A 16396-nucleotide genomic window follows, 5' to 3' on the forward strand; every position below is an offset into this window, starting at 1 on the left:
CAGAGTCTCACTTTCCGACGGTATCAAAAGCTTTGCCGCCAGCAAGCTGGTCCAGAGATATGCATTCCTGCAGCCCAGCCAGGTTGAAGGCCTCCTTCACTCCAGCGCTGCCGTTGTCTTCCGAAACCGTTCCATGCTGTTTGAGATGCTCAAGTTCACCGCGGACACTCTTGATGATCGGCCCAATGCAGACACCCGGCAGGATCATGATGCGGAATCCGACCTCTTGGGCCTCTGCAGCGGTCATATTCGGTGTGACACCACCAGGGACCATGTTCAGCAGGACAGGCGTGTCGCCAAAGATCTGGCAGACTTTGCGGGCCTCTTCCTTGGATGCGAGGGCTTCGAAGAAAAGAACATCCACGCCAATTTCCACAGCTGCTTTCAGCCTCTCCACGGCCTCGTCGAACCCGTATGATTGACGAGCGTCCGTTCTCGCAATGATCAGCATGTCGGATTTGAGCTGGTTTCGAGCATTCACAGCTGCGCGGAGGCGACTGTAGTAGATCTCACGATCAACTATCACCTTGCCGAGAAGATGTCCGCATCGTTTCTCCTGTGCTTGGTCCTCGATGTGCAAGGCTGCAACACCTGCCCTGGCGTATTGAGTCACCGTCCGAGAAACCATGATTGGGCCACCGTATCCAGTGTCAGCATCCGCCACGACGGGAACTGATGGATTAAGAGATGCTATCATCTCGACATTGCTCCTCATATCCGAAAGTGTAGCAATTCCCAGGTCTGCCCATCCAAGCGTTGATATGGAAGTCCCGGCGCCAGTCTAAGCAAACGTCAGCATTTGATGCGCCTCTGTATCAAGGGAAGGAATTTCACACCATATAGAGGCCTTCAAAGCTGGCAGCCAACGCCAGCCTTGCCGTCAATCCATCGAAGACACCGGGAAGTACTACTAGATGCTTTGGATCTTTCAGCAGCTCTCGCAACCGCTGAGCGCCTGTGAATGGTGCCAGCGCCATTTTACCAGACTCTTTGAAGGGTTTGCGAAATTTCGATGTTGACAATCGTTTCAGCAGTTGGAGTACAAATAGAGGGACTGGATCGACCCAAGTCCGAATGCTCGGCGAGCCTGGTCTTCACTATAGCTGAATGTCAGACCGATACTCGGCAGCTTCGGCCTCGCGTAGACGTATTCAAGCTGCCGGCCGACTTTCGCACAGCTAACTCCTACCACAGCTACCGTCGTCGGAGTACATTGTGTGGGGAAAGGTACGTACTTGTGCTCACTATAGACAGAGATGCGCGTGCAATCAGATGAGAGGCATTACATATAAGGCCGTCCGATACTGATGTTAACGCTAATATCTCTCCAACGGCATTTGCAAGCCTGGCTATGCACCTTCGTACATTATTTTGGCTTGTGAGATACGGACAACTTTCGACATGGCAATCGAAGCAGGATTCCGCAGCGCACAGGAAGCAGCACAACAATTCCATGTAGACTTAGCGGCAATACTTTCAAGCAGGAGAGGCATTGAGACTCAGGAATGGAGCAGTAACGAAGGCCAACATGCTACGATCGAGGATGTCATCACAGCTGCCGGCCAGAGCCTACGTCACAAAGGAGAGCGAAGAAGACTCGATGCAGACGCTCTTGACGACACACACAACAAGATCATCAGCAGCAAATCATATGGCGGCTTGGACATAGCACGCGAAACGATTCCAACAACCGCACAGTATGAGGAGATCCTCTTCCAAACCGAAGCCCACCTGGAAAGCGTCAACTCTCAGACCAAATCTCGAGACTTCCTGCAAGTCAGCAATGGGATTGTGCAAGGCGCAAGGCCCATGACCTTGGCCCAGAAGATCTTCACGCAACATGCCCTCAGCGGCATTCCCTCTGGCACCCACGGTCTCGCAGTAGGAGACGTCATCCGAGCTGGAGTAGACTGGGTCCTGGCGTCAGAATTGTCCTGGTCGTCGATGGCGCAAACGTACGAAGAGCTCAACGATCCGGGCATCTGGAGAAATGACCGCTTCTGGCTTGCTGGTGATCATGTCGTCCATCCGACCATCACGGAAGTGCCCAAGATCAAAGCGTACATCGAGACTGCGGAGAAGGCGAAGAAGAACTTCCGCATGACGCAGTATCAGGGGAGCAACTATACGATTATGCATACCGAGTTTGTGCGTGAGAGAGCCGAGCCCGGAATGTTGATTGTCGGTTCGGATTCGCACAGTTGCTCGGCCGGCGCTGTTGGGTGTCTGAGCATCGGACTCGGTGCCGCAGATGTTATGATGACGCTGGCGCTGGGAGAGACGTGGTTCAAGGTCCCCGAATCGATATCCATCGAGCTCGTGGGCAAACCCTTGTTTGCCATCTCGGGCAAGGATGTCATCTTGCACATTCTCCAAGAACTGAAACGCAACACCGTAGCCGCTGAACGCATCGTTGAGTTCTCTGGAGAGGGAGCACAACATCTTTCCTCAGATGCTCGCTTCGCCATCTGTAACATGTGCACGGAATTTGGAGCCATCACTGGAGTCTTCGTGCCGGACGCCGTCACGCAGGACTACATCGGTCGACGGAAACGCAAGGCGAATAAGTCGAGTTCGTTGTACTTCAAGCCTGATCCGGATGCTCATTACGCGGAGAGATGTAAGATTGATCTTTCAAAGGTCGAGCCGACGATTGCTGTCTATCCGGAGCCTGACAATGTCGTTCCTGTATCTGACCAGGCTGGCATGCAGCTGGACGGAGTATTTATTGGTGCGTGCACAACCACTGAAGAAGAGCTCGTGCTAGCGGCTTTGGTTCTCAAGGCTGGAGTGCAGAAGAACTTGCCGCTTGCGAAAGGCAATCGACACTATGTGCCTGGGTCTCTTCCCATTGTGGAGAGACTAAGAGAGTTGAAGCTGCTTGAGATCTACGAAGCTGCTGGTTTCACGAGAGGGCCACCTGGTTGTTCCATGTGCGTAGGTCTAACGGCGGAGAAGGCGGGTGAAGGAGAGACGTGGTTGAGCAGTCAGAACCGTAACTTTGAGAATCGGATGGGTAAAGGTAAGTGCATCTGTCCTCATTCTACAATTGCTTAAGCTAATCATAATAACAGGCGCCTTCGGCCATCTCTCCTCCGCCGTCGTCTGCGCAGCGTCAGCCTTCTCGATGAAAATCACAGACCCAGCCGATCTCCTCAAAGACCTAGACGTGGAGTTCTTCAACCACTACAGAGGCATCACCGACTACACTCTGCCGACCCCAACCTACTCTGAACCTCAACCCCCGGCAGACGGCCCATCCCCAACACCCAGCACCACCACCCCAACCACCCAAGCCGCAGCCCAAGACCCCATCTCAATAACCATAACCAGCAAAATCACCACCCTCCCAGATTTCATCGACACCGACGCCCTCGCGCCCGGCTTCACCCTCACAACCTGCAAAACCGACGCCGAATTCGGCGCCCACGTCCTCTGCCACACGCACCCAGACTTCCGCTCCAAAGTCTCCAACGGTCAGCGTGTCGTCGTCGCAGGCCACGCTTTCGGCGTCGGAAGTAGTCGCGAGAACGCCGTCTCCGCACTTAAGGGAGCGGGCGTGCAGGCTGTGATTGCGAGGTCGTTTGCGTTCATCTATGGACGGAATCAGCCGAGTCTCGGGCTGTTGGGAATTATTGTGGAAGAGGACGCATTTTACGAGGTTGCTAAGGAAGGCGTGGGGATCACGATCGATCTCCCTGGGAGGAAGATTGTGGTTGGCGAAGGCAATGAGAGCGGGGAGTTTGGGTTTGGGTTTAGTCGGATCGAGGAGGAGCTTTTGATGAATCGGGGGGTTACGAATGCTTATAGGCGGTATGGGAAGGGGATTTGGGAGAAGTTGACGGAGAAGAAGGGGGATGGGGTTGAAGGGGAGAAGGCGAAAGGGGGGAGTCATGAGGCAAATGTGGATAGTCGGTTGAAGTGGTAAGGTCGTGAGGTAGTGTGGCCAGTCAATGTGTGCTATACAAATCTAGAACTTTTCTGTAGCAGATTGGCTTTGCGTATGGAGTTCTTCGAGCCGAAGTCTGCCCAGCTTCCTGCTGCACCTTCCACTCACAGTCGATGTATCCTAAGGCATTGCTGGTAACAGTGACATTCGGAATGAACTAGCGTATTTATGCAGCAGTAATGAAATTGCCTCTGCATTTCTTCAGACATTGATATCAATCGCTCTAGTCCCCCATCCGTCCACCCTCTCACACAATGCCTACTCCCGGTCTCGTCAGATCACTCACCAACTTCCCCAACCAGGGCCAACATCTTCAGAACCTCCCCCATCGTCAGCGTAACCTTCGCCCTCGCCATCATGGAGAAAATCATATCCTGCCCCTTTCTCGCTTGCGCATCTAACACATAAATCAGTACCCAAATCCCCATCACTCATCACCCCCGAAAAATAAAACAAAACAAAAACAAAAACAAAACTCACCACTCCCCTTCCGATCCCCCGCCCCCACAAGCCGCTCATACTCCCTCTGCACGCCCAACAACTCAATCGCCTCCCCCAACCCCGTCGTGATCTCCGCTCTGGCCAGAATCGAATACAGAAAACTCCTCGCGGCCGAGTCCTCCGACCCGCCGACGTCGACGCAGACGTAGTTGAAAAACGTATCGAAGGCTCCCATTTCGATCTGCGGGCGCGTGCGCACGTCGACGATGGCGTGCGCGGGGATGTGGTGTGGGATGAGGAAGGCGGAGTCGATGTAGTTTTGTCCGGGGTGTTTGGAAGGGGGAGGCGGGATGGGGAGGGAGGAGAGGAGGGCGGGGAGGGGGAGGATTTGGGGGCGGTCGGAGGGAGAAGATGAAGAAGAGGAGGACTTTTTGCGGGATTTGGGGCTATGGAGGAGTTTGCGGACGGAGATTTGGAGAAGGTGGATTTCGTCGCTGGGGAGTTTGAGCGCCCAGAGTTCGGCGTGTTCGCGGTGCGAGAAGAGGGAGATGTAGGGCGTTGGCATGCGTTCGTCGCGGAGGTAGTGCTCTTCGATGGAGCGGAGGTAGTCGCTTAGGTAGTCTTTTGTGATGGGTGAGTTGATGTGGTCGATGGCGAAGAGGCCTTCGTCGTTCCAGGTTGTGTTGCAGCTCGGGAATTGCACTCGCCAGAGGTATTGGGGGAGTTGGGTGGAGCTGCGGTTGCGGTGGTGGTGGCGGGCCATGTTGAGTCGTCTTGACAGGTCTTAGATGATGGAAATGGGAATGCGATTGATGTTGAAGATCCATTTGTGACGTCTCTCGAAAGATGTTGCAGTGGCCTGTGCCACTCGTATGCCGGTCAAAGTTGCTAAATGTAGCCCCTGGCCCATGAGTTGATCCTTGTGCTTGCTGCCGCAGGCTTCCAGAACCGACGTTCGGCGGGCTGAAGATCCCAGCGCCGATTGATTTGATCTAATAGTTGTACTTGATCCTTGCTCGAATGATAGGTAGTTCTGTTGGACATCGAAGACTCCTCCCGACAGTGACGCGATATGGACCCTCGACGGACGACTTACCTCATGCTTCAAGTTTCGAGACTCTGCCTCGACTGATGATTTACAGCCTGATGAAGTCGAAATGCTCATTTGGCACTGTCTGTGACCACAATGCCGAGTCCCTTCTCCTCATCATCCAATTGCTAAACCTGCAGGCTTTCAATAAGAAAACCTGAAATGCGGATGATCATCCCCAAGATTATCCGCATCCTCCTCTTCCAACCTCCAATCCCTCTCCCCCCTCTCCCTCTTCCTATTCTCCAGAATATTTCCAATCAACAGCGTCAAGCAAGCCGCCGCACAGATCCACACCAGTCCCAGACTCACGCCGTAGCCTGTAGGATACCCGGGTGCCTCGCTCGTGATGAAGACGTTGCTGGCCACGATGCCGCCTGCGTTGCCGAAGCCGACCTGTAGCAGACATATCAGCTTAGTGGTGATTGAAGACGCTGGAGGGGAGAAGAGACGATACCATCACGGCACTACTGATACTCCTCTTATAATGCCCACCCATGCAATTACTCACCCATGCTAAGGTGACGGGCTGACACATATACCCTCCCGTGACAATCAGGAAGATGGCGAAGTACTGTACGCCAGCGGGGACGCCATGCTTTTGAGCTAGGAGGATTGCATATCCGACGGTAGCGACCAGACAGCCGAGTAGCGTAAAGGCGTAGCGGTGCTTCAGGCGATCGGTGAGGTAGGCGGTGGCTACGCAGAAGACCGTCGCGACGATGAAGATTGGGATGGAACGGACTTGCGCCTGCTCCGCCTTGTAGCCTAGCTGGGCGATGATGGTGGGCGTAAAGAACTGTTGAAGCTCTCATTAGCATCTCAACTCGTGCCGTCATCACTCGATCTTCGAGGTAGCACTCACCGACGTAGCATACCCCGTATTAACAATCCCAAAATACACTAAAAGCGAAGGGCGGAAGGTTAGCAAATGTCTCATCAGACATGGGATTGGGTACCTTCTGCCCTTCGGTATACGTACTCGCCGTCCCCACATAAATCTTCCAATCCCCCAAAATCCTCCCCACCGCCCTGCGATCCAACCGATTCATCTTCGCATCCGCCACATCAGCCGTCAACCTCGCAATGAGCAGCTCCTTCTCCTCGGCGTTCAGGAACTTCGCCGTCTCCGGCCAATCCGGCACGAACCACTTCGCCGCGACGCCGACGACGGTCGTGAAGATGCCCTCGATGATCAAGATCCAGCGCCAGCCGCTGTAGCCCGCGATGCCGTCCATTTTGGCGATGGCGTACGCCAGGAGGCCGCTGAAGGCGCCGGCGAGGATGGAGCCGGTGAAGAATATGGACAGGCGCCATTGGAGTTCGTAGCGTTTGTAGTACATTGAGATGAGGTAGACGCCTGGGGCAATGTTAGTGCTGTGGTGGTAAGTGTGGAGAGGGTAAGGGAGATGCTGACATCCTGGAAAGAAGCCAGCCTCGAAGAGACCAAGTAGGAAACGCATGGCTTGTAAACCGCCGTTGGTTCTAACCAGCCCTTGGCCGATTGTCGTGATGCCCCAGAGAGTCATGATGATTGCGATCCTATTTGACAGTTCAGCATTCTGACACCAACGATAGATGTCTGCTCCTGCCATGGAGTTGGCCCTACCATGTCGAAGGTGCCATGCGTTTGATCAGGATGTTGCTTGGAACTTCAAAGAGGATGTACGGAACGAACTAAAACGATGTTGTAAGTCATGATCATTTGTCTCCAGTCGTGTGCCCTTCTTGACGCCAACTTAGAGCTCTAGGAGGACACAGTCGTTCGTAAAAGGAAGCATGTGGACGTACGAAGATGAACAGTGCAATGTTGTAGTCATTTCCTTTCATATTCAAGTCTTCGGTCATGCCCTGGATCTTGGCATTGCCCTTGCAAGCAGACAGCCATTAGCTGACCATTCATCTACAAAGCGATCTGCTACGGACCACGTTGGTTCTGTCCAAGAATGCTAGCATGAAGAGGAACCATAGCACTGGTACGACTCTCAGATCGAGCTTTCTGAGCAGCTTCTTCTCCTTCTCGGGGTCGATCTCGAACTGGGCGATGTGGCGGTCGTTCGCTTGGACGCGAAGTTCTTCGACACGCAGCTCCTTGAGCTTCTCGTCGGCAATGTGTGAGTCCATGGCGGGATGAGACTGGTCGTTGGGAAAAGACGAGGAGTGGAGCAGACAATGGGGAGACTTATGGTGCGACTGTGCGACTGGAGCGTGAACTTGGCTGGGGAAGTGTTCCGCTCGTTGGGTGCCACTCGTCGCCAAGTCCTCTGCGATCTGACATCGCATCCTTCGTCGTCTCACTACTGGCCACGGCTATACATGCGGTTCGGTGTGACCAAGGCCGAGAGAAGCGAGCCAGTGGTAGTGGATGTACTTCTGTACCCCACACGTGGAGACCCCGCGATGCATGGAGAAGATCGCGTTGATCAGGGCCCCGGCATATTGAACGGCACGCTTCTTTGCGTGTTCGCTTGCAGTTTGGCGCATTGAACACATGGAAATGTGTCTCTAAGTGCGGCTTCGCAGCCGCTCACGGCTAGCATTCCGCCCAAACGACATCGACATGCTTATCTCGAGTTCTGACTCTGCAGACGCAAGGCCTCGATTTCCGCCTGGAAGGCCGTCATGTCTGCGAGAACGTCGCGTTGAGATTCCAGCGGGGTCACGAGAGGATGCTCGTTGTTTTCGCCAGGCTCGGCGACCTGTTGTAGACTTGACAAGAAGCCTGAGCGGTCGCTGTCGAATGAGTTGCCACTTGGCCGCGAATGCTCGCTACTGACACGTCTCGCCATTGTGTCTGGCGCGCCGTCCATGCTCGTCCTTTTCGAGCCACCAGCTCTGCGTGGTGGTGGAGCGGGTGGTGCGTTGGGTTGGGATGGTGCAACCGCTGCAAGGAATGCATCTCCAGGTCTCTGCGCCGGAGATTCCGAATGGCGTGGGCTGGGACCAGTCTTAGATGGGTGCCTTCTAGGTGGAGGCGGTGGCATGGCTTTGGGCACTTCGGTAGTCGATTGACTGGGTGAAGGTTTCTCAGAAGGAGGATCTGACGATATGCCTGACACGACAGCAGTCGGCTGTGGCTTTCTGGCCGGGGGAGGTGGTGGAGCCAGTTTGCTGGTTGATTCATCGTCGTCTGGAGGATAGCTGGGTTCTTGCGATAAATTGGAGGAGCTTCGTGGCCGGGCTGTATCACCGGCTTTCCGGCGTGTTGGAGGTGGAGGCGGTGCCTTTTTGGGAGTTGCATCTTCTGCGGTGATCGTGGGTGTTGGTTGTTGAGATGGTGGGAGACTCTTGTCGAGGAAATGGGGCGGCACTGCATCGTAGGTTTCTGCCGGAGGTGGTGGAAGTGGTTTGTTCAGGTCACTGGAGGATCTCGGCGTCGACGGTCTGAGAATGCCGGTGATGTGGGTATTGACTGGAGGTGTTCGGGGACCAGAAGACTGGAAACCTTCAGGTATGGACTGGTCAAAATCGGCAAAGGAGACTGTCTGCGGTCCACGGATCTTGGGCTTGGGCGGAGCAGGAGGTGCCAGGTCGTCGGACCTCCCCTGTCCCATGAGACCAGACTTCTCGTCATCGTCGCTCTCAGATGCGGACTCGTAGTCGTCGAACGAATTGCGGGGAGACTCCAATTGCATGCCATAGTTTCTGTCGAAGATGGAGGATGTGTCTGTATTACTGCTGCTGCTGTCGTGCGGCCTGGAAAAGGTGGTGTTGGGCGCGGCAGAAGGGGTAGCAGTTGCGCCAGCCACACTCGAAGGAGGAGAGGGCGTAGCACTCCCCGTCAACAGAATATTCTTAAAGGCGTCCACGTCCAGCGCAGCCCTCCCACTCCCAGCACCCTGTCTCTGCTCTTTCCCTTGCTCCTCTGCATTCTCCCGAATCAACCCAAACCCCGCATCGCTGCTCGCCAACGTCTTCGCAAAGGGATTGTACGGTGCTCTCATCTCGCTGGCCGGCGCTTTATCTGGCGAAGGCAGCGACCCGGAATTCCTCCTCGTGTTTTTCAACGCCTCCTCCAGCTCTGAATCAGCGGTCGCGGTCGAGTCTGACTCTTCCTCGCTCTCTTCAACAGTTGTAGCAGGCGGCGGAGGCGACCCGGCTCTTCCGCTGGCATCGGCAGCAGACAGTCTTCTCGCACCATTGCCATCGGTGAACTGGGCCTCTGGCGAATCCGGCGGGGTTTGGATCTTGACTCGCTTCTTCTTTGTTCGCTTCGCTGCAGCCGAGTCGTCAGAACACGACCTACCTGCGCACAAAGCCTACAGAGATGTGCTTACAAGGAGCCTCACCACCACCCGCATCTGTTGCGATTGGGGTTGTTGGCGGGAGTTGTTCGGGAAGCTTGGAGCGGCGGAAGGGGTTGGAGGACATGGCAGCGAATGCGCGAGACCAGCTCTATGGGGGAGGCATGCGACGGAGGTGGTGATAGAGGGATAGTAATACGGAGGTTATGTACAACGAGCTCACAGTCAACAGTGCTACTGTACCTTTGAGGTGAGCAGAGCCCCAAGGAACAAGCGATCGTCGCGTCCAGCCCTGTTCTGTGACGCAAGCCCCTGTCGCTCGTGCGCATCCACCGAAAAGCTTCTCGTCGCCGCTCAGGACAACACCTCTTCATCAACCACACTCCATACCAAATTGCATTGCTCTCGGTTTAAACGCTCGGTATAGTCCGGGTCCTTGCAATACACGACAATGCATCTGCGGCTTCTGCGTCAAGCCACAACAGCCGCCACTTGAAAGCGCTGCCTCATTCCCGAGAATCCAGACCAACACCATCCTGATTATCAAAAGCGAGCAGAGTAAGTGGTTCTCGTCGTTAGTCTTTCTGTTCATTTCCTATTGGTTTCACACGCAGTGTGTTCAAGTGGCAATGGCCTCGTCCTCGCCATAGCGTAGTCAAAGCTCGCGCTAGAGCGTGGCTGCCTTGGTCCAGCCAGAATCCTATCGACTATACATTTTCTGCTATATCAATGCACATTTCCTTCATCTTAAGATGCTACTTACCTCACCCTTCTTCTTTTCTGCTCCAACCATGGACGACGTGCCCCACGACCGCATACTCCAATTGATGAGATATGTCGGCAACATCGGCGGCCCTCCCGGTCGACGCCTTACTGCGAAAGACATCCGCGAGGCTGTAACAACTTGGGCAGAAGGGAAGGACTCTCGCATGAGTCCGTGGGGCATTCAGTTCCAACATCCCGACCCTAACACAGGATTCGTGCCTCCTATACCGTACCAAGACTCATCCGTTATTTGTGGCCGCTGGATCAGGGACGTCGAGGTGCCAGAAGAATTCTCTGGCCATCCGGTCGAGTGTACATGTCATGGCAGGCCACCACCGAAAATGACCTTTGCGGACACGCCATCGTGGGTTCCAAGCGTCTTGCAAGCTTTTCAACATGACGAGGTCACTGATGCGTCTTTGGAAATGGCAGAGAGCCTTCCAAAGACCACATTACTGGAATCCCCGTCCGGGAGCTGTCTATTCATGGAACTGCCGCCTGAAATTCTGGAGTTGATCCTAGAATACCTGGTGCCGACTGGACAGACATATCATTTCCTCCCAGCACGGAATGGCAAGAACTCCGTCCAAGTGGTGCAGAAGTTCGTGCCGGACGGGAAACGTACTGGAACAGCAACTTCCAAACATGCTCCACCGACAGCGCCGTTGAGCGCAAATCAATCGCCCGCCCCAAACTCGATGCAATCAATACAGATGTCCAATCCGAAGCACCCAGCCACAGGCTCGACCTACATGTCGCTGGCTGGGACTTGCAAGTATTTCCAGGACATCGTCTACTCGCGATTATTCTCGCAGAACGATTTTGTGTTCAATCTCACGCCGTACACGATCCACAGCGCCATTCGTTCGTGCGACTTCAAAAACTTCAGATGCTGGACTCGGACGACGGCGCACTCACCCAAAGCACTAGGACCACTGACAGCTCGCGCTGCCAAGTACCTCAAACATGTCACGCTCATCGCATCGCTCCCCTTCTCGCACAGCTCACTAGACATCAAAGCCCTCACAGCACTTTTCAGCGATACTGCAAGCACGCTCTTCGAAGCACAGCTGTCTCATCTTGCGCTGGCTTTGAATCTGGCTAAACCTGGGAGCAATGACAATCGCTTTGCCTTGCAAGCGCTGCCTGTCGATCTGTTGCAAGCGGAAGTCAAGAAAGATGGACTGTTGTCCCTAAATATCAGAGAACCAAAGGTGGACCCAGTCCGCGAGTCGAACAAGACACAGCGAGTATTCGCTCCGTTGCTGCAGGGACCGAAAGGTGTGAAAGAGGTTAAGTTCAATGGACCTTTGAGCGAGGGGTTTGTGGGCGAGTTGAAAAGCGCGCTGATGGAAGAACAAGTGTAGTATATAGTAACAAGACATTACTGAAATTACACGTTTGAGATGTGGAAAGATGAGTGGCAGTGCTCACATGGTCCGTGCGTCTCCAAAGCCCGGAGCAAGCCGACTTCACTTAATCCCGAAAGGGAAGGTGCGTGAAAGATATAACCAAACGGCACGAACGAAATACATCTGGATTGCAAACGCGGGCAGAATTGCAGTTATTAAAATAGTTCAATTCGTCAGAACGGAAATCACAATCCGCTGTCTTCCCCAAAATGTCGCTGCGACTAAGACACTGGGCTCGATATTAACACGCGTCTTATGATCAGAGTTTTGGAGATGAGTGGCGGAGTAGCATGCAGGAGGGACACAAACGAGCTGTATGTCTTGGGTAATACCGTCTCAAGAGCCTCGCGGGCAGATGTAAGACAACGCAAACTAAGATCGTAAAATTGCATGTGCATTTATGGCGGTAATGGCGTCTCAGTACATTCGAAAAAAAGTAAAGAACGTAAAAGCAGTCACAACAGTCTCCTCTGGGCAACATACGTGTGACAGGGTCGACAAAAAAATGCGAAACACTCAAAAAGTGCAACCAATAAAAGCAAAATTTCAAGCCCGGGAATCGAACCTAGCACCAAAATAGAAAAAAAAAACCGGCCGAGTGAGCCCACCCTAACACCCCAGATACAGTTTCCGGTTTCCCTCTGCTTAAAGCGAGTTATTCCCGTCCCAGGACACAACGTCTGCGCCTTTTGGGCCGAATCGAAATTTGGCTTACTCAATGCGCACCAAAACTAGACCATTGGTGCGGACTCACTCGACCAATGGAGCTTGCGGAGTTGTTGAATATGACACTTTGCGGGAGCTAGGCCGGGGATTAGCCGGGTCTTTCTGCCGCTGGCGGCGAGGGTGGGGTGGGGTGAAGAAGGCAGGGTGGTGAAGGTGCTTGCTGGGGAAGGGAGGTTTCTAATAAGGTGAGAGTTGTGGCAGAGTGGGTTTGCAAGTGAAATGACTAGCATATAGGGGGAGAGGGTGGAATTGTCCGAAAGAGGAAGGAGCGTGAAAGTTAGGCTGTACAAGGTGACGTTTCATATAATTTGCGTGGGATAGGAATGCGATGAAGTTCAGCAGATTCATATGTAGGAGAAGACAGTGAGGTGTGAAAGTGAAGTTAAGAGACTACATGCACAGGAATGAGAACAAAAGAACCCCACCCTCCAAAAATCCAAACTCCAAAAAGCAACCAAAAAGAATCCAAGCCCGCAGCATGACCGCACAGGATTCGAACCGACGACTACAAAAAAAAGTAGCGCCACAGTGACCCCAGGTCCCCCGTTCGGCTCCAACTAGCCTATGCATAGGGTCTCGGAATGCCTGCGTAATTTGGGCCGTGCGAGGGCTTACTCAATGCGCACCCGGTTATGGTAGAAGTTTTTTGAGGACCTCGACCACTAAGCCACTGTGACAGGAAAAGCAAAGTTCAAGTTGATTATAGACCTTAAGCTGGGCTGGCTGGTGAGCTGGGCCGGGGTTCAGCCGACAGGTGAAGCGGACGGAGGTTTTGAAGGGGAAGGAGCGAACGCCAAGCCGAGCATGTGAAAGGGGTGCGTCTGTGCGAAATGGAACATGCATGCACCGTCTTCGTTGTTGTTCGGTTTCGAATGTCTGTTGCTTCTAACAACATCCACCACACTCTACTGCTTTTTGTTCTTTCTTGCACGTCTCCCTCGCGTCGGCTCTGTTTCGCTCTCACTTTCTAAAATCACAATCACAATCACAAGCATCGTTCCTCGTTCGCCCGCCTCGCAACAATGGCACATGACAATCACGAGGTCAAAATGAGCAAGGCTCAGAAGAAGAAGTCGTTTTCGCACCATAAGCGTGCACAGGAGGAGCACGTGGTGGCCGCCAAACGCGCGGTGGCGAGGGAGAGGAAGGAGAAGAAGGCGGAAGCGAGGAGGGCGGAGATGGAGGAGAGGAAGAAAGAAGTGGTGGTGGTGGTGGAGGTGGAGGGAGAGGGAGAGGTGGAGTGCGCAGGTGACGGTGAAGAGGAGGAAGATGAGCAGGTAGCGTCTGCCGTTGAGATGGCGTCTTCTGCGTCCTCCCCTCTGTTGTCGCTCCAGCAGCAAGAGGAGCAGATGAGGCTAGCTTTCGTCAATGCTGAGTTCCAGAGGAACTTGGCGGCGTTTCGCGTAAGTCTATCCTCATACCCACAAGTGAAGCTGAGAGTGGAGTCTGGGAAGGGGAGAGGTGAAGCCAGCAGTGAGCCTGGCAATGAAGCTGGAACTGAAGGCAAGACTAAAGGAGACAGTGAGCTGACAGGTGATTCTTCCATAGCACATGCGTGACATCCCGCTCGCGCCTCCACCAGAGGCAGCTGAAGAACAGATGCCCGGCGAGTACTTCGTGCCGCCACCTCCCAACACCACCACAACGCCCAATTGGGCTGACGAAGTCCTCGAAGACTTCGACGAAGACTCCGAGATGCCTTTTTGAACGGCCAAAAGGTAGGCAGGATCCAGATCATATATTTCCGCATTACGATTAAACATACAGGAGTATTTGCTAACATCTACAAAGCAGGTGGCAGCAAGACGGGCGCCTACCGCTGCCACTTCTTCCCCTTCATCACGGCAGTGATCGCATGCCGGATGACGATGCCAGCTTTCTCCGTTTCCTTTTTGGACAGGCCGGTGGTGACGCAGACTTTGAGGGCGGGCCGGGGCTGCCACTCCTTCTCCTGATCCTTGGGCGACATGCCGAGCGCTGGCGGCATTGACTTCAACCGCGTGATGAGCACGCCATTGGCGAGACACTGTTTGTAAGTCAGCGGATGAGACGTGAAGGATGGGGATGGAATGCTTACCTCGTCTACACAGTCCTGCAGCAAGAACTCCTGCTCCTGTCGACTGAACCCCCGATCCTTGACATGTTGGTCCTTCAGCACCAACAGCATGACTGGATTCTCTGGCGTGCTTGTGCACTGCACCCAATCACTCCTTGGATCGAGCTGTGCTCGCATGGCACGAATGTTTTCTCGCAGGTTCTGGATGATGCTCGGCTCTTCTTGCAAGATGGTGACGGTTTCGGATGCCGTGGTTGCAAGCAGTGCAGGTAGTGCAGCAGAGAAGGTATACGCCGCAGCAGACAGACGCTGGTGTTCAACGATTTCTTCTGTGCTTGCGCAGAAGCCTCCTCCGCTTGACATGCAGCCTGCCAGTCCACCAATGATCATGTCCACATTGTTAGGGTCGACGTGTTGATGTTCTGTTACACCTTTGCCTGTTCGTCCCATGATTCCGTATGACCAGGTCTCGTCCAGGATGGCACGGAACTTGTACTTGAACTTCAGCTCGACAAGATTCCGAAGATCCACCACATCTCCAGTATTCTCAAATAAACCCTCAGTCACAATGAACCTTCTCGTCAAAGGTTTGCCTTGTCCCTCCTTTACCACCTTTGCCAGGACTCGCTCCAAATCCTCCATGTCGTTATGTTCGTACCATCTCACTGTACTCCTTGAAATCTGTAGACCTTTGCGAATCGGGTAGTTGACGGCCTTGTCCGCAACAATAATATCCCCTCTCTTACTGAAAGCCGGAATGACACTGCTGATAGTCGAGAAACTCTGCGCATAAATGATGCATGCCGGCATGCCCAGATGCGCCGCAATATCCGCCTCACTCTTCATGTGAACATCCTGTGTGCCATAGAAACCCGGAGGCGAACAAGGCCCAACACCATACGTGCGCACGGTATTAACCGCTTTCGCCGTGAGCTCAGGGTTGCTCGCAAAGTTGTAGTGGTTATAGCTCGCCAGATTCGTCACAGTCCTCCCATTCTGCAACTTCGTCTTGGGAGCCGCAGGACCAATAATCACGGGGATTCGATCATTCTCCAACCTTTCCCACTCACTCTGCTCGCCTGCCAACGGCTCCGGCGTCCAATCCTCCACCAACTCATCGATCTCATCTTCCGTCAAATGCACATTCTTCGTCTTCTTGGTGCTGTATGCCGGCGCGAGGAGATATCGCACTGCGAATATGAAGAGGACGAGTTCGACTAGACTGCGGATGGGATCGTTTTGGTAGGAGGAGCGGACGTAGCGGATGACGATGGCGGAGCCAGGGATCTTCTGGAACGAGGCGGCGGCGCTTTCGATGAAGGCGACGGCGGTGGGAGGCAGCTCGGTGCGAATGGTGGACGAGTTCATGCTGGTGGAGTGAGTCGGGGGTGATGGAGACGCGGCGGGTTCAGATTCGATCTTGACTGTCGCGTCCATGCATCGGCAGTTCAAAGTGGTCGCATATGTTCAAGTGAGAGATTGGAGGATGTCACAAGTCGTTTTGTCAATGAAAGAAAGAGTAAGGAGGACGTGAGACTTGCGACTGCCGACGCTTCCTCGAGTGAGGTCAATCAATGTTTCCTGGAGATCCCGGCTACTCGGGTGTCCCCGCGCGCCCTGCATTAGCTTCTTGACTTAGCGCGGAGGTCACATGCCGCAGAACACTGAAGACAACATGAACTGAAAACAGCGAGCATATGTTGCTATAGTCAA

At 53.9% G+C, this 16396-nt stretch overlaps 8 protein-coding genes across 8 annotated transcripts; 3 read left to right on the forward strand and 5 right to left on the reverse strand.

The window, feature by feature from the left end:
* Positions 1-7: 7 nt before the first annotated feature.
* On the reverse strand, positions 8-977 carry M409DRAFT_64777 (uncharacterized protein; the record flags this gene model as incomplete). The annotated part of the gene is made up of 2 exons (XM_033816224.1): positions 8-781; positions 837-977. 2 exons carry the CDS (start codon positions 975-977, stop codon positions 8-10), a joined length of 915 nt encoding a protein of 304 aa, XP_033670647.1.
* Positions 978-1401: 424 nt separating this feature from the next.
* M409DRAFT_52264 (uncharacterized protein) lies at positions 1402-3928 on the forward strand (the record flags this gene model as incomplete). Its single annotated transcript, XM_033812037.1, has 2 exons — positions 1402-3022; positions 3075-3928. 2 exons carry the CDS (start codon positions 1402-1404, stop codon positions 3926-3928), a joined length of 2475 nt encoding a protein of 824 aa, XP_033670648.1.
* Positions 3929-4227: 299 nt separating this feature from the next.
* M409DRAFT_20175 (uncharacterized protein) lies at positions 4228-5153 on the reverse strand (the record flags this gene model as incomplete). The annotated part of the gene is made up of 2 exons (XM_033805259.1): positions 4228-4346; positions 4430-5153. The coding sequence occupies 2 exons, from the start codon at positions 5151-5153 to the stop codon at positions 4228-4230; spliced, it is 843 nt and encodes a 280-aa protein (XP_033670649.1).
* Positions 5154-5624: 471 nt separating this feature from the next.
* M409DRAFT_64778 (uncharacterized protein) lies at positions 5625-7604 on the reverse strand (the record flags this gene model as incomplete). Its single annotated transcript, XM_033816225.1, has 8 exons — positions 5625-5876; positions 5938-6279; positions 6346-6383; positions 6463-6840; positions 6898-7022; positions 7090-7157; positions 7272-7349; positions 7407-7604. 8 exons carry the CDS (start codon positions 7602-7604, stop codon positions 5625-5627), a joined length of 1479 nt encoding a protein of 492 aa, XP_033670650.1.
* A 440-nt stretch (positions 7605-8044) lies between these two features.
* On the reverse strand, positions 8045-9851 carry M409DRAFT_20177 (uncharacterized protein; the record flags this gene model as incomplete). Its single annotated transcript, XM_033805260.1, has 2 exons — positions 8045-9696; positions 9758-9851. 2 exons carry the CDS (start codon positions 9849-9851, stop codon positions 8045-8047), a joined length of 1746 nt encoding a protein of 581 aa, XP_033670651.1.
* A 664-nt stretch (positions 9852-10515) lies between these two features.
* M409DRAFT_52267 (uncharacterized protein) lies at positions 10516-11856 on the forward strand (the record flags this gene model as incomplete). Its single annotated transcript, XM_033812038.1, has 1 exon — positions 10516-11856. One exon carries the CDS (start codon positions 10516-10518, stop codon positions 11854-11856), a length of 1341 nt encoding a protein of 446 aa, XP_033670652.1.
* Positions 11857-13649: 1793 nt separating this feature from the next.
* On the forward strand, positions 13650-14334 carry M409DRAFT_20179 (uncharacterized protein; the record flags this gene model as incomplete). The annotated part of the gene is made up of 2 exons (XM_033805261.1): positions 13650-14030; positions 14176-14334. The coding sequence occupies 2 exons, from the start codon at positions 13650-13652 to the stop codon at positions 14332-14334; spliced, it is 540 nt and encodes a 179-aa protein (XP_033670653.1).
* A 106-nt stretch (positions 14335-14440) lies between these two features.
* Positions 14441-16051, reverse strand: M409DRAFT_64779 (uncharacterized protein; the record flags this gene model as incomplete). Its single annotated transcript, XM_033816226.1, has 2 exons — positions 14441-14653; positions 14705-16051. The coding sequence occupies 2 exons, from the start codon at positions 16049-16051 to the stop codon at positions 14441-14443; spliced, it is 1560 nt and encodes a 519-aa protein (XP_033670654.1).
* Positions 16052-16396: the final 345 nt, after the last annotated feature.

Source organism: Zasmidium cellare, assembly GCF_010093935.1.
Source record: "Zasmidium cellare ATCC 36951 unplaced genomic scaffold M409scaffold_9, whole genome shotgun sequence".
In the NCBI taxonomy this organism is placed as follows: domain Eukaryota; kingdom Fungi; phylum Ascomycota; class Dothideomycetes; order Mycosphaerellales; family Mycosphaerellaceae; genus Zasmidium; species Zasmidium cellare.